Below are 17833 nucleotides of genomic sequence, written 5' to 3' on the forward strand. Positions count from 1 at the left end.
CTCAATAATGCTGGATATGGAAGTGAACCCATAATTTTTCAGTATGCATTAGCTAATGTGAAAGACCATGAAATACAAAGAGCTTGCAAGAATAAAGCAAGGAGAACTCACATGACAAAGAAAAAAGTTTGAGCAATGATAAACAAGCTATTTTAAATTATAACTTCTGATATTATTTCTATCCCCTGTGGCATCCTTTATGTGATGGTGTGTTGAGAGGGATTAGAAACAGGACAGATATGTGGAAATATTACTTAGAAAATCTTTGTCAAACCCCCTTTCTCTGAGTCAGCCTTGGGCAGTGTCTTTTCTGATGGCTATTTAGCAGCTTAATTGAGATCAGCCTTCTAGAGAATTAAGTTATATCACAAATCAAAAGGTCTATTATTACACCAAAGTAAATATAAGATAAAGAACTTTGCTTTTATCCTTATTGAATTTCTCTTGTTAGTTTTAATTATCAGATATTCTCTCAACTATTACATCATCTGAAAATTTGATAACTGAAAGTTATTTATTCCTTCCAAGTAAATGGTAGAAACGTTGAACAAGACAGGAGTAAAGAATGAAGCTACACAATATTGCCACAGATTCTATTTAGGTTGAAAATAATACTGTTATAGTCACTCAGTCAACCACTTATAAATCAAAGTAACTGAATTATAGTCCAATACACATTTTTCTGAATATGGTTACCTGTTAAAGACTATACTGAAATCTATATGAACAACATTCCCACTAAATTTCATATTGGTAAGGGAAATTGGCTGCATAATTTAGAATCAGATATCATGTAATATCAAAATCTAAAAATACCTTTAAAATATAACACAAAATTAATGAATGTATGTTAGCTTCTTTGGTAATAAAACTTTGCTGCTAACCATTACTATTTTTTAAATGTATCCATGACATTCTTTATTTTTTCCACCTTTATTGAGGTATAATTAACAATAAAAATTGTATATATTTGTGGTGTGCAAGGCGATGATTTGATATATGTATACATTGTGAAATGGTTACCACAATCAAGCTAATTAGTATATCCATCACCTCACATAGTTCTCATATTTTGTGTATGGTGAGAACAATTAAGATTTACTCTCTTAGCAAATTCCAAGTATACGATAGAGTATTATTAACTATAGTAACCATGCTATACATTAAATATCTAGAACTTATTCATCCTGCATAGCTGAAACTTTGTACTCTTGAACCAACATCTCTCCTTTCTCTCACCGCACCACCCCCTCTCCCAGCCCCTGGCAACTACAATTCTAATGTCTGCTTCTGAGTTTGACTTTTTCATATTCCACATATAAGGTAGATTATACAGTATTTGTCATTCTGTGTCTGGCTTAGATGACTTAGCATAATGTTCTTCAGGTTCATCCCTGTTGTCACAAATGGCAGGATTTTCTTCTTTTTTTAAGGCTGAATAGTATTCCTGTGCATGTGTGTGTGTGTGTGTGTGTGTGTGTGTGTGTGTGTGTAGATCATATGGTAGTTCTATTTTAATTTTTTGCAGACTTTCCATACTGTTTTCCAAGGTGGCTGTGCCAATTTACATTTTACATCCACACCAACAGTGTACAAGAGTTCCATTGTCTCCAAATCTTCACCAACACTTGTTATCACTAGTCTTTTTAAGAATAGACATTCTATCAAGTGTGAAGTGATATATCATTGTGGTTTTTTATTTGCATTTTCCTGGTTATTAGTGATAGTAAGCATTTTCTCACATACCTGTTAACCATTTGTATGCGTTCTTTTGAGAAATGTGTATTCAGATCCATTGCCCATTTTTTAATTGGATTATTTGTTTTCTTGTCATTTAGTTGTTTGAGGTCCTTGCATATTTTGGATATCATCCCCTTATCAGATGCATGTTTTGTAAATATTTTTTCCCATTCACCCTGTGGATAGTTTACTGTTCACAGCTTTTTAGTATGATGCAATCCAATTTGTCTAGTTTTTTTTTGCCTGGGCTTTTGGGATCATATTCAAAAAGTTATTGTCCAGAACAATGTCAGGAAGCGTTTTTCTTATTTTTTCCTTCTAGTAGTTTTACAGTTTTGGTGGAAAATTCCCAAACTTTGATGAGAACAAAAAATCTACATATCCATGAAGCTTAACAAACCCACAGCGAAAAAGACATCAAGGAAATTATACCCAGGTACATAATAATCAAATGGACTAAACTGGTAAAAAATAAGAATTTTTTTTTTGTGCATGTGGATTTTAAAATTTTATTTTAAAATAAATTTTAAAAACAAATGAAACAGAAAACATCAGTGGTTCGCTGGGAACTGGGAAAGCGACTAACTCCAAGCTGGCACAGGGGAATACTTGGGTGATGGAACTAATCTGAATTTTGTTGGAACTAACCAACATATTGAACATTAAGGATGGTTTTACAGGATGTAAATATTTAAAAAAACAAAACAAAATTGATTTAAAAGCCAAAAATTTACTCTAATGGTGGTTGAGGTCAATCTTTTAAAAACTAATAATAAATTAACAGAATCAATCATTTAATTTATCAAGAAGTATGGATAAAGCAAATGTTTAATAAAGACTATTACATTTGTTTTTACCAATAACAGAAAGCTAAACAATGCAAATATTTAAAAGGTACCATTTACAATAGAATTTTAAAAAATCAAATACCGAGGAATAAATCTAATAAAGATGTGTAAGACTTCTACACAAAATTATAAAGCTGAAAAGCATTTAAAGAAAACCTAATTTTAAAAAGACCTAAATGTATTTTCAGAAAATAGTGGAGCAATCTAAAAATGAAGATAAGCATTTAATGAAATGTATATGAGAGTCTCAAAGAGATAAAGAATAAGATCCACTTTAAAAAAAAGGAATTGTAAATATAGCTGTGGATTAAATTATTTTTTATTCTTATACCAGAATTTGCTATATAAATAATTTTAATAATAATAATATGGCTTTTAATAATGAGGCATACACGATCTGACAATTAAATTCATGAACTTGTTGCAGCAATGTTGCTAACCTTTTCTAATATCAGAGAGATTATTCATTATGAATTTGTACCAACTGGACAACTGTTTGGTTGAGTGCTTTGAATATCATAGTGATGATATTCAGCAATGATGTATGTAGCACTTTTTCTAGGATGAGTTCACAAACTTAATTGTCAGACCTCGTATATATCACATGTAATTTTTCAAAACCCACATAAGGGATATTATTTGGTATTCACATATTACCTGATAATCAGCAGGCCCAGGAGTACTAAAAGCTTCTTTCTGAACTGAGCAGAAAGTCCGAGGAACAGAAGAACCAAAAGCACTGTTCTTTTGTTTCGTTAAGCACGTATTGCTAAAGCTGTCAATTATAGTATTGTTCAGGATATCATAAAATCCAGGACCTAAAATTATGAAGAATATCATATGTAAGAATAAACATGCTTTTAAATCTTTTTAGCTGTTTTTTAGAAAAGTAATTTTTTTAGAAATAACTCTCATATATTGCTACCAGGAAAGCAAAATGATATGGCTCTTTGAAAAACAATTTGGCAAATTCTTACAAAGTTAAATATATACTTTCCATATGACCCAGAAATTCTACTTCTAGGTAATTTCCCAAGAGAAATAAAAACTACCCAAATGTCTATCAATGGGTGAATGGATAATCAAAATGTGCTATACACAAACAAGTGACTACTACTCAGCAACGAGATAAGTGTGTTCGAAGCAAGGGAGAGTATTTTGAGGGGGATTAATGGCAAATGTGTATTTTGCTGATATATATATATTTTTTTATTTAAACATTCACCGTATTGTTTGATCACACCTTGTGCATGCGAGTGTGGCTTTGGTCCAGTATATTTTATTTTAAATTAAGAAACCTACAATAGGAAACCTACAACCTTTTTGTAAGAAATTGTACCAACTTAGAATGAAAGGAACAGTAGTGAAAAATGAAAAGTAGTTTATAGACCCCAGCGTTATATGTGTAAGAAGCAGGCTGAGAAAGCTCCAGCTACAAACACAGCCTATTTCTTATAGAAAGGAAGGATGATTCAAAGGATGAAACCAAGAGCTCAAAAGATAGACTCAAGAAAATGGCAACATACGCCTACCTACTTGGATTACAGAATAGGCCTGTGACTGCTATGAACCTTCAGATTTCCCTCTTTTTTAAACAGAAGTGTCTAGTGTGATTATTCTATCACTCTCCCACCATTGTATGTTGGATGTGAGGGGCACATAACTAGCTCTTCTAATAGAGAGGAGTTATACTCAAGAAGTTGATCTGAAGTACCACACCCAAGAATCCTCACCTGCACCTATTCTTGACTAAGATAACAAGATCCTGGACTTCAAGATTATACCATAATTGCATGAGAATTTGGAAGCCTTGAGAAGACATGTAGGAAAACTATTAGTGTTTTCTGACCAGAGAGTAGTCTATAGTAGGTTAAAGATGGCCACAGATTTTTTGCTACCCCTATCATTGAGAGATGAAGTTTCATGTCCTTCTGTTCTACATGTGCTGCCCTGAGTGGCTTGACTGACTAATAGAATGTGGCAGAAGTGATGTCTTGGGATTTCTGAGGATAGGCCATAAAAAGCCTTGCAACATCCTGCCAGGTCTTGTGGAGCTCTGAGCTGCCATGTTCAAAGACCAGCTACCCAGGGGCAGCAGTGCTGGAGCTTTGCACGCACTCGGAATGACAGTACCATCTGAGCTCTGCCTTCCAGCTATCCCACAAAATAATGAGATACAATAGAAAAGTCTGGTTCTGGCAAAACCACTAAGTTTATTATGCAACAACAGATAGCTATACGTTCACAATTATATAAGTTATTTTGGTGCTATATCTCTTAGCTCTGTATATTAGAATGTGCACTGAAAATACCAGAATATGTGATTGGACTACCAAAAATAAAATTTTAACAAAGCTGACTATCATAAGTTATGTTACTGGCAGTGACCACATAGTTGATATATATATGTTCATCCACCAAGAAAAAATAAGGAAATTCACTGAATAAGTGAAAATTATAACTAAGATGTGTGACATGTTAAATTTGAAATCTTACCAAAATTGTATGCTATTTTTATCTGTTTAGTGCATAGTCAATGCTTTAAAAAAGCATTGTTGACTTAAAATGACAACGCCAATGATAGAACAACACCAACAAAAAGACTGCTCTCTGGTGCATCCATTTTGTTAAGAATATGAAGTTACATAAAGCTACAAAGTGGTAATGCACAGATTAATTCCTAACCTGGCATTTCCTCTGTCCTGGAGACCTGTGTGAATCGAGCAGCACTTTGACCAAACGGGGTATTTTTCAGTGTTGGTGTTTTCTGCAAGGACTTGAAAGCAGTTCGAGATTCATTGTATGTGCCAGGAGCTGGGGTGGTTGATTTATTAGGTGCAAATCTCTAGTGAAGAACGGGAAAATATGCCAATGAGAAACTACAGTACATTTTTATACTTCATGAGTCGAAAACTGCCTTCTTAATAATATAACATCTGGAATTTAATTTAGTTCTTAATGGAGTGAAGAAAATGTAGATGAATTAAGATCTTGGACCTATCGAAACATAAAATATATAGCTTTTAGTAAAATAATCTACATATTAATACAGCAACACATTATGTACTTTACTAAGCCACACAGACATTTGGAAGGAAATTATCTCAATATGAGATTCTAGATGATAGTGTATGGCCCAGAGTCACCTATTTTTACATATTATACCATTTGCTTTCTTTTTATTTGCCCACTCTCTCTGTTTCTGCCTTTTTCTCTCTACTCATTTCTCCATCTTTCTGTCTCTCTCTCTCTCTACACATACACACACACACACACACACACACACACACACACACATATATTTAATGAAAGCTACATATGTATGGCCCTTTATCATTAAATACTTTGGAGTGTATTTACTAAAAATAGGGATATTTTCCACATATCTGAAGTACAGTTATCAACTTCAGTAAATGTATCAATGTTAAATTTATCTAATCTACCATTCATAGTCCAAATCTGTCAGTTGGTTTAATAATGCCTCTATTGCATTTTTGCCGTCCAATACATAATCTATTCTAGGGTCAGATATTGTTCTTGTCTCCATTAATGCAGGAATATTTTCAAAGCCTTCCTTTATGTTTTGTGACTTTCGTAGAACATAGCACCCCCCTTTTGTATAATGGAACCTTCCCTAGTTGGGGTTTCTCTGATGCTTCCTCATGATTATATTCAGGTTATGCCTTTCCAGACAGAATACTAAACCGGTGATGTTGTGCCTTTCTCAGGGTATCATGTCAGGAAGCACACGATGTCCTCTGGACCTCACTGGTGATTTTAACTTTGATCAAATCCAACACTCAATCTACATGTATCAGTACACACTCAGCATTCTACTGAAAGCAAGAGCCCTCCCTCCCTTCTCCCCCAATTATTTATTTAACTATCTACATATCTATCTTCTTAAATAAGAAGAATATCTTCTATTTATTATCCATATGGTCTCATAAATGCCAGTTTTAATTATTTGTTAATAATTACTGGGGTTTTTTTGCCAATAGGGGGCCCTTCAAGTTGGTTCATATGCCCCTATGATATACCCTCATCTCTTTTTTTCTTGGAGACGTTTCTTACTTTCTGACATAACAAGATGTTACAGGTTCATCTTCCACCTGCTCTGCACAGTCCCTGCTTGTTGGCTAATTTAGCAGACGGAGCTAGAATGCATATCTATATATCTGCATCCCCACATGCACATATACACAGACACATATACATATGTGCATATATGTCATATACACATACATGTATACATATATATTTTTGTAAATCATGAGTTCACAGAAAAACTTTCAATGCAAATCTGTTCCACGGGGTTCCTTCTCACCTCCTCCAGATCCATATCTGCATGTACTTTCTTCCATGGTGAAAACCTGGCTCACAATATCAACTTTTTAGCTCAACCTAGCAATACACCTAAAATAGTTTCATGATTGCTTCACCTATACCATTACAATAAACCAACTTACTAAGAAGAATTCAGAATGTGTTTGCAATTCTGTACTCATTACACCCCACTCCATCCTGGCCGAGGCTGATATAGTCAAATACTGTGGTTACCTGGTTTATTCTTTTTTTTTTCCCCCCTTCAGTGTGGTTAAGCGTATACATTTAGAATACAATAGCTCATTTGTTTCCATTTGCTTTCAGTTTTAGGGATTTAAAAAAAACAAAAACCACCCTTTCCATTCTTATTCATCTTTAGTTTTGAATATGTGGAACACTGACTTGCTTCCAAAAGACCAATATATATTTTTTTAAAGTATACTCAAAGAAGTGTTACACCCTCTCATTTGCCCACGGCATCTGTGCCACTGGGGTGAAAATGTCCAAATTTATAACATTTGCTCATTTCCATGGTGTAAATGCACCACCATGGTGGCTAATTTCACTCTACCAACATAACATCAACCAACATGCAAAACTGGAAAAGTTAACAGTTGGCTCCTGCGAGCCAGCAGAAGTGAACTTCAGCACAGCAGCAGTGCTTCAATGCCATCTCCTCACCACCCCTGCAGGCAACCCACTTCATTGTTTTCTGACTTATCCTTGATGTGTTCACATAAAGGTAAGCAATTATATGTATGTGTCTTATTTTCCTTTGTTTCTTATACAAAAGGGTATACATTATATATGCCCTTTTGCATTTTATACAGTAGGTAAATCTTAACACTACCAAAAATAAATGTATTAATGGAACGAACAAAAAAGACTCTCTAAATTTTTCTCCTAAATACTATCTTATTATTTAGTGACTGAGTACAGTATTTAAAAAATTATAATATTCAATCCTGGCTGCATATAGAATTACTTCAAAAACTCCTTACTGATGCCTGGGCCCTATTCTGGAAACACTGAGTCAATCTCCGGGAGGGAGGGAAGAAGGCACCTGGGTATTAGAAGGTATTAAAATTTCCCAGGCATTTCTAGCACACAGCAAGATGAAGAGCATCGTGAGAAAGGAAATCTTATGTTTAAAAATTAATAGCTGAAGACATAGAGAAATTCAATGCATTTAGACAAAATACCAGGCAACTCCTTCAATCGATAATTAAAATGAGCAGTCCAGAAACATAATTTGTCTTTATACCTATAAACCAAAAATTGTGTGTTAAGTCTGCCTTGTTAATCTCATTATTGCTTTTTCTATCAGAGTCATTAGTGTATTTGTTCATATTCAACTAACACCAATACTACCCCTAGCAGGCAGTCCTCATGGTTTTAACTCCTCCATATTTTTACACCAGAACCATTATTCTTTCTTTGTCATCCCCTTAAACAAAACTGATATCATGTTCTGTTCCATTTCTGCAAACGTATTCAAAATATTATAATTGATGCCAACTGATGTCAAATAAAGACTTTATACCAGATGAACAGAAATAGCATACAAATTGAGAGTTTTAGCTGTAAAATTATGTTTTTAAAAATCAAGGGCATACACATGCACAACATACTATTCCCACACAATCACTTTGCGTAGCACCTTAAGTACCATCAAGTTAAGTACCACCTTAAGTACCTCAAGGCAGAAACTGGTATTCATTCTTGATTCTTCCTAAGTCCCTCGTACAACATCTAACCCATTAAAAAAGTCACGTTAATTATAACTCCAAAATATACCAGCAATCCATCTACTTCTCGCCAAGGAGGTACCTCTTAGGTACAATGAGACCAAAGTAGTCACCTGCAGTCACCTAAAGGTTAATAACCTTCCTAGGTTAAATAAGATAATCAGAGCTGTACATAGTACAATTGGATAAATATTGCAACTACTTTGATCTCGAGGCTACCACATTATAAAAGTGTGCTAGTATTGTCATGTTCTTGCCTTAGGAATATCTTAGATACCTTCAAGCCTCTTCAGTATATACCTTGGACGATGTGAAAAGGTTACTGTGAAATAGACTCTAGCATGATGAAGCCTCAGCGGCAGTTGTAGGTATGGCCTATTGCCTGGCTCCACAGAGAGCCTTCAGAACCTTCTCCAAAAGAAGTGCCCGTCCTCACAGACTACACGCTAACACTACATATTCATTGGTAAAGCATATTTAGAAACTCAGACTAAAATCTTTTATAGCTAAACTGAACATGTACATATGCAAATCTGTATAATAGGAAATGTTTAATATATGGTTTCAATTCAAATATTCATCTTCGTATAATATTGTTAATATTGTAATCTTATTTCATTTTATTTTACCCCCTTTATTTGGCAATAGGATGTGCCCAAGCCATATCACTTTCCAATTTGCTTAAATATCGCTTTCCTTTTTCTAATCTCCCTGAACATCACTGGATTTGCTGCTGGCTTCACATTACACCTATTATATTCTGCTTATGAAAATGACTATAGACCATTACCTGGGATTGAGAAAGAAAAGCGGGTGATGCATCATTTACATTTGGTGTCATACTTTCAGTCTTCTGAAATTGACTTTTAATGTCATATTTTCCAGGCCCTGGTACTCCCTAAATCATTACAGGAAAGAAAAAAAATACATGTTCTCATTAAGAAAACATTTATAGCACCGAAGAGAACAGTTGGTTAAATATCTGAACCAAAGCTACAGGGTTTTTAAGTAGATTCCTATATGATATTACCAAAGCACTTCATTAAGAGGCAAGACAGAATAAACTTAAGAGCAACCAAAAAAAGGGGGGGCGGGGTTTGGGGAATTTTCCTTATCAAAGCTTCTCAGGAATATGAAAAAACACTGCTTGAAACTTTGCTGCCCTCTACTGATAGAGCTCCGAAAAAAATCATCTGGTTTTTCACAGGATTAAACATTACAATGAGTGAAAGAGGCTTCTACATTTTTTTCCATTCAAATGTTTACAACCAGCTCTTTTCTAAAAAAATATTTTTCTGTCTTTCAAATTTCTGTTAATCAACAGACCACTTTGTTTCCAACAAATGAACTTCAGAATATATTTTAACTACAAGTGTTATAAGATGTAAGACATTAAGCTTTTAACTAGAAACTTTACAATAGATAAAAATTAATTCAGTAAACACTGGGATTGAGTTTTTATTATCTTAGTAATGCAATTTAAACATATATCAAGAAGCACTTTCCATTCATCATCAAATATCTTAATTACCTTGAAAAAGTACTCTTCGTACCATAAAAATGTTAGATTCAAATCTTTTGCTTTATGTATACCTCCTCTACTTTTCTACATTTGAAAGAAATATTCCTTTATTTGTGAATTAAACACTTATAACTTGCATGTATAATGAAATTCTATCAGCAAATCCTGTCACCTTTATCATTCTATGTCCAAATTCAACCACTTCTTTCCACCTCCACAAATACCACTCTGATCCAATGCACCATCTCTTAACCTAGATTATTGTGAAATCTTCCTAACCGTCCACCCTGCTTACACCCTTGTCCATCACCAATCTATTGTCAGCACAGCAGCTAGTAATGAATCCAGTTTAAGACCCTAGTCAGATTGCACCACTCCCCTTCTCAAACCCATCCAATGGTTTCCAGTCTCACTTCAAGTAAAAACCAAGGTCCTGACTATGATATGAAGTTCACCTCCAGACACACTATTATCACTCTAACCTCATCTCCTACTACTCTCCCCACTCCACCACTCTGTTCTCAGAAAGATTTGGTATATGTCCACCTCGGGACCTTTCTAGTTTCCATTCTCTTTGCTTGGAATGCCTAGATAGCTCCAGGGCTCACTCTATTTCAATCCACTACTCCCTCCATGTCACAATCTCAATGTGTCATTTCCAGTCCAACCAGTCTAAAATTTCATTGCCTCCCCCAAACAATCCCTGTCTCCTTTCCTACCTCTTCTTTAACATAACCATTTTGTTTTTACTATCCAAAGTACGATTTTCTGCCATGTTGTAAGCTCAAGGCATTTTGTTGTTGTTGTTGTTGTTGTTGTTGTTGTTGTTGTTTGTTTTTGTTTTGGGGTTTGTTTGATTTTTGCTTTGCTTTGTTCACTACTATATCTTTAGGGCATAGGAGAGTACCTGGAAGTGCTCAGTAAACATCTGCCAAAAGAATGGATGAATTGACAAATGCATGTATTGAATACTACATTTTCACTAATCATATAATAATATGATTAGTGAATGAGATATCATATCTCATCATATAATGAGATATGATCTGGGAAACATAGTGGCTCCAAATAAGAGCATTAGCCATGTCTAATTATAGCAAAATATCTTAAAGCCCACATATTTTAAAAAAACAATAATTTGAAAAAAGTTCTTCAGCAGAAATTCTAATATAGAAGCACATCTTCTTATATATAGGTTAAATTCCAAAAATTTATGCAAAGGTCCATGTTATCTTGCCTCAAATGAACAACTCCATGCCATTACTTGGTGGCACAGAAAAGATGCACTTTGGCTATGGTGTGCAAGATTGTTTTTATGTATGAGCTTGTAGTAAGTTAACTTTAGAAGAAAAAAACTTGTGCACAATTTTGTGTTTATATAAACCTATGCAATATGTATCAAATATAGAAATGTGGAAAGCATAAGTGCAAATCCACAACACTAATCTGTTTTCTTGAGTGTTACTGATATGCTATATCCATCTTCTCCCTATATAGACAGGCATGGTAAAAAAAAAAAATAATCAACTACTGACTTTCTGGGTTTATTTTCCTACTGTTTTCAACAGTTGTATAAGTGGTCATTACTAAAAGGTTACAGGGGGAAATTTTAAGTGCAAATAGTGAGATAAGTGAATATACTTAGTCTCAGGGAACTCTCTTGCATAAAAGTAAAAATGAAATCTTGACCCCCTTCAGTGAATTTTCCCTTTTCTTCTGTTTTTCCATAAAGCTCTTAATGTTACTGAACTTTGTTTCACTAAAACAAGATAAAGAAGTAAAATTATGTCTTTGTTTCTAAAAATTATACTTAGGATTTAATGAGCAAATTTAACATAAGCTCCAAAACAGGATTGTGAGACACGCACCAATGAAGGGCAGGTCTCCATTTATGACAATATAAGGAAAGCAAAAAGACTTTGAGAAGACCAAACCCTAGGCACAGGCTAAAAATGCTGTGATGTTTATCCTGCTTTTTCACATTGTAATCAATAACAGCCCACCTGCATTGGTGTCAACCTATTAAATACATTGTGTCCCAGTGTCTCATTTGAGATCTGGTGAGTCAAATCTTGCTGGGTCCAGGAATCCACACCTTTAACAAGTCTCACAATAGTTCACAAGCACCACAAAAAAACTCATCCCCAAAGGGGTCGCTACTACAGCTTCCTTTGCTAGCCACGCCCATCCTAAGGAAGAAGACCCAGATCTAGCGAGAATTCTGCCTCGGAAACAGAGGTGAGATTATCGGAGAACGGTTGGTTGTTTATGGCATCTTTGCATGTACAATGTAATAAAAATGGGCTTCTTGCTTTAAAACTGCGGTATAATCAATCATTTGATTTGAAGGTATTTAGGGGGAGGGATTTGATCAGGAAAGATTAGGGGGAGTGGGAAAAGTGATACAGTTTCACCTTTCCTCCTCTAACTTGGGGCCACCATCAGTGATGATTATTTTCATTAAAAATACTAAGAGCTTACAACGTGCAAAGCACTGGCATCCAGTAATTAATAAAGCATGGGCTCTGCTTTTGAGAAGCTCAGCCTAGATTAATGGTTGTCAACCCAAGCTGCACAGGAGAACCCTCTGGCCAACTTTTAAAATAATCCTGCTTCATTTCACCGCATTCAAATTAAAGCCAATGGAAATGAGGTCCAGGCATTATTAACTTTTTTTTTAATTTAAAGCTTCCTGATTGCTTCTAATGTTTAATTAGTATTGAGGCTTAAATCAATTTAAAACTCACAGTGCGAGGCTTCACCCAGGTATAGTAACTTTCCACTAGTTCTGTACTGCCATTGCTGCTAATGTTTTAGGTAGGATGTGATTTGAAACCTACTGCACTGGGCTTCATTATGCCGTGATGGAATCACAACTCACCTTTGTATTAGCAGGACCTCAAATGTCAGTCTTTTCTCAAGTCTGTTTGACAATTTAGGTGAGTGGGAAAAGTGCCTGGAACTCTCTCTCTCCATTCTGTATGTAAACTTTCATTTAAACTCACCATTTTCTTCCAGTCTTACTTTTAATTATGAAAAATTAAACACACACACACACAAAAAAATAAAGAATAGAATAAGAAATTCCCATATATTTATCACCCAGGGTCAAGAACTCTCAACTAATATCCAATTTGTTTCCTAATCCAACCAATTTCCCCAATTCTCACTCCAAAGATGTATGAGGCAGATCCAGAAAATCAATTTCATCAACAAATTCTTCAGAATGTATCTCTAAAAACATAAGGAACATACCACACAACCATTTTTATATCTTAAAAAAACAACAATGATTTGAATCCTTAATTATTCAGAGTTCAAATTTTTATGATTGCTTCATAAATTTATGTGTATATTAAATATATGTATAGAAATATATAAATATAGTTGTGTATTTTAAATGAGAACTAATTGAAGTTCATGCCATTATAAATGGTTAATACATTTTTAACTCTCTTATAATCTATAGGTTTCTTCTCCATCACTTTTTTTTCTTTCAATTTATTTGTTAAAGAAGCTAAGTTTTGTGTCCAATTTTTTTAGGTCCCAGTTTTTATTTTCCTGACTGAGTATCTGTGTGGTTCCTGTCCCTCATATTTCCTATAAACTGGCAGTCTGATATAAAGGCTAGATCAGATTCTAATTCAATTTTCTTTTATTTTCTATTTTTTGGCAACATGCCTTCATATGTGGTGCTTCATGCTTCCACCAGGAGGCACATGTAAAGGCTGATTCTCTCTCATTCTGCAATTTTAGCAGCCACAGATGATTACTAACTAGATCTAGTAATTTGTTAGGAGTTTCCAAAATGATATTATAATTCCACAATCTTTCCCATTTATTGGCTGAAATACTTCTATAAAGAGAGACTTCCTTCATCAACTATTTAGTTATTATTCTAAGGTATAATTGATATAGGAAAAGCAAGATAAATGCTTGTCTTTTTTCCCTCTTATTTAAGAGTTTCAAAGTTTTGTGGTTTTTTTGTTTGTTTGTTTGTTTTGTTTTTTTAGCTGAGCCACCTGCCACCTGTTGGCAGCTCAGTGGCTGCTCAGCTCGGGCTGGGATTCGAACTGCTGTTGCTCAGAGCTTAAACTCTTGAGCGAGCTCTTAGCTAACTGAGCCACTCAGCCAGCCCAGTTTCAAAGTTTTTTTAATTATTATTTTAAACTCATGGATTTAAACATATTAGAGCTATATTGCTTATTGATGCTGAAATTATCCAATCTTTGGCCAGTGAAAACCTATTTGCACGAGCTCTGAGTCCTTTTGACATAACCCTAGTAGCCTTTCAGAGCTTCTTTGCTCTCTGGAATGACAAGATGCTTCAAGCTCATGATATACATACAATTCCTGCTCCAGACCTGGAAATAGCCATTTCTCCAAGGGGCTCTGATCCTTTTTAGTGATATTTAGAGACTCCAATCAATTGTCCAGAAATACCTTCCATTTTTGTTACATCATCTCACCCCTGTCCTTTTCTATATCAGTGTCCCCAAGTCCAGAGACTCTGTCAATTAATTTCTCCACCAACAGACCTCGTATCTTCTCCTAGAATGGGGATGAGAAAGTTGCCTCACTACAAGAGATTGTGCTTCTCATCCAGATTATCACCAGTCCTGATGTTTTCAGTCCCACCTGCCACCTTCCAAAGTAATTGATATTCCTGGACTTCTCAAAGGGACTGTATGTAAATTGGTTTTCATGTTGTCATCACCCTCTTAAAGTATTTACATAGCAGCTTTATACGTTCTATTGTACCATTTAACCTGTACCCATCAGCGTTTACATTTACCATTTGCCATTATTTCCCATCTTTGAAAATTGAAAATCTTTTATCAGTTATCATCTCCTCTCCTCTATTCTTATTGTGTTTGTTGTATTGCACCTTTTTATTCTTGTACTTATTAATTTAGTGAAGCTTTGGGAGCATCATGGGCTGAACTGTGTCTCCCCACCCCCAAATTCATATGTTAACATCCTAACCCCAGTATCTCAGAAGGTAACTGTATTTGGAAATAAGGTGTTCAAAGAGGTGATTAAGTTAAAATGAGGTCTTTAGTGTGGATCCTAATCCACTATGACTAGTGTTTTTCTAAGAAGAAAAATGTGGATACAGACATGAGTGTGCACAGAGGAAAGACCATGTAAAGACGTGGGAGGGTGGCCAGTTAGCTCAGTTAGAGCACAGTGCTCATAACACCAACGTTGCCGGTTTGATCCCCAAATGGGCCACTGAGATGTGCCCTCCACAGCTAGATTGAAACAACTACTTGACTTGGAGCTAATGGGTCCTGAAAAAATATACTACACTGTTCCCCAATAAAATTAAATTAAATTAAAAATTTTTTAAAAAGACATTGAAATAAGACAGTATTTTACAAGCCAAGGAGAGAGGCCTCAGAAAATCACTGCCAACATCTTGATATCAGATTTCTAAACTCCAGAACTCTGAGAAAATAAATTTATTTTGTTTAAGTCACCCAGCCTATAGTACTGGCAGCCCTAGGAAACTAACAGAGAGAGAAAGCTAAGATATAAGCATGTACCCCGTCAACCTTGTTGAATCAGAAGCATTTCTATCCTTTCCTACAACAACTACAAAATATAAAGAATTTCATGAAGCTAGGAATGTAGCAGATAATATAACAATGGTACCATCGAAGTCTAAGAGTCATGGTTGTGGTAATTCTGAAAAGGAAAAAATCAGCTTTACCATACTTTTAGCACATAATAGTTCAAGGGTATTAATTGAATAGATGGGATTATAGAGACAGACTGATGAATACTGTCCATAACTCCTGACTTTTCTGCATCTCTCTTTCAAATACTGAAGATATGTTTCAAGATCTGATATTTTGTACAGGACATAATAGTATACATATAACATCTGAAACTATGACATTAACTTAATCTGGTTCTCTCAATATAGAACCCAAAATAAAAAACACAAAACCTGAGGAAATTGTAATGATTACCAAATGAGGATTGGTGTAGTTAGATACAGAGAGAAGTCTAATATTAAGGTGTTCATTTGGTCCTATATACTTTAGTTTCACTAATTCAATTGTTGCTTGTTCTCCCAGTATAATTTTGACTAAGTGGCCTCATTCCAAAGTAATGTCCTCATATATCCAAACTATCAACGCAATGACATTGCAGAGTGTAGAGGGAGAAAAAAATGAAGTGCTTTGTTGTTGTTGTTGTTGTTATTGTTTTGTTTTGTTTTTATTATTAGTTTCAGGTGTACAAAACAATGCAATAGTTATCCTTTTCACCCCTCACAAAGTGACAACCCCCTCCTCCATCCACAGTCCCCCCACCCCTAATATCATACATATCTATTATAATTCCATTGACTCCATTCCCACACAATACTCCACATCCCATGACTATATATGTATTAAATTATAGTTGACGTACAATATTATTCAACGGCAGCTTCAGATGTACAGTGCAGTGGTCAGGCCTCTACACCGTCTATGAAGACAGTCTGGGGAATATAATCAATAATGTTGTAAATATTTTTTGGAAGTGTTTGTTTTGGGGTTTTTTTTAATTAGCATCCATCCAGCTATTGCAGAAAAGGTTTTATTTTAGTTTAGAGGTTTTTTTCATCTATAAAACTTTCACTTCTGCAAAAACATTTACTTAGATAATGTTTTTAGTTCTCCCTATCTATAATCCTTCTTACAAATAAAATGAAGAACCATTCAATTCCCTATATTTACTGAGCACCACTGTGTGGCAAGCACTTATACTTGATATTATTCCTATGTTATCTTTAATCCTTAAAAATCTCACAAGATAAACATTACTTAAGTTTGCCCAATGGGGAAAATAAGATCCATAAAGATTAAGTAATTGACCTCTAACATAACTAGAGGGGCACAAATCTAACTATAAAGCCTGACTAACTACAAAGCCCATCATCTTCCTTCAGTGAGTATTAGAAAAGTGCAATATTGCAGATATCATGACAGAACTGATTGAAAAATGTTAAATTTTCATTAACCTATTATACAGTAATACATCCCGTCATATTTCATAACAAAATGAAATATAAGATGCAAACATCTTTGGTTATCCATTCCCTATTGTTACAAATATTTATTTAATTGTCTAATATGTGTCAAGTATGTAATAGTTGCTTGGATGGGTAACAAAACAGAGCTCTGCACTCATGAAGTGAAAATTCCAGTGAGAGAGACAGGCAAATAACAGGTACCAGATAAAAAAATAAATCCCTCAATTGTGAGGATTAACTGGACAGAGCAATATATAACTCTGACTTAAGAGTATAGAAAAGAACATGTGTCCATATGTTAATTTTCATAATTGCAGCATAAATTTGAGTTCATTTAGAAAGCATAATGCATTTTTTGTTTCTAATGTCAGGAAACAAACATGCTCCATGTGACTTTAAAAAAAAATTAATTAAATTTAAGCAGAACTAAATCAAATAAACATGGTAAGAAAAACTCTTTAGTGAACAAAAAAGAATTGAAGCGCCGACCGAGTGGCTCAGTTAGGAGCTCGCTCAAGAGTGTGAGCTCTGAGCAACAGGGGCGCCAATTTGATTCCTGGCCCGAGCTGAGCTGCCAACAGCTGCCAACAGGTGGCAGGATGGCTCAGCTAAAAAAACAAAA

General features: G+C 34.7%; 1 protein-coding gene across 1 annotated transcript in view; it reads right to left on the reverse strand.

Moving 5' to 3' along the window:
* STPG2 (sperm tail PG-rich repeat containing 2) overlaps positions 1-17833 on the reverse strand; it is a gene marked incomplete at its 3' end in the record, with an annotated part of 232443 nt that overhangs the window by 134737 nt on the left and 79873 nt on the right. Inside the window, exons 6-7 of the mRNA XM_019661640.1 lie at positions 5274-5433; positions 3246-3406 (exon numbers count right to left, since the gene is read on the reverse strand). Of these exons, the coding sequence (XP_019517185.1) occupies positions 3246-3406; positions 5274-5433 (321 nt within the window). The remainder of the gene's footprint in view (positions 1-3245; positions 3407-5273; positions 5434-17833) is intronic.

The sequence above is a fragment of the Hipposideros armiger genome, unplaced genomic scaffold (genome assembly GCF_001890085.2).
Source record: "Hipposideros armiger isolate ML-2016 unplaced genomic scaffold, ASM189008v1 scaffold_357, whole genome shotgun sequence".
Lineage (NCBI taxonomy): Eukaryota > Metazoa > Chordata > Mammalia > Chiroptera > Hipposideridae > Hipposideros > Hipposideros armiger.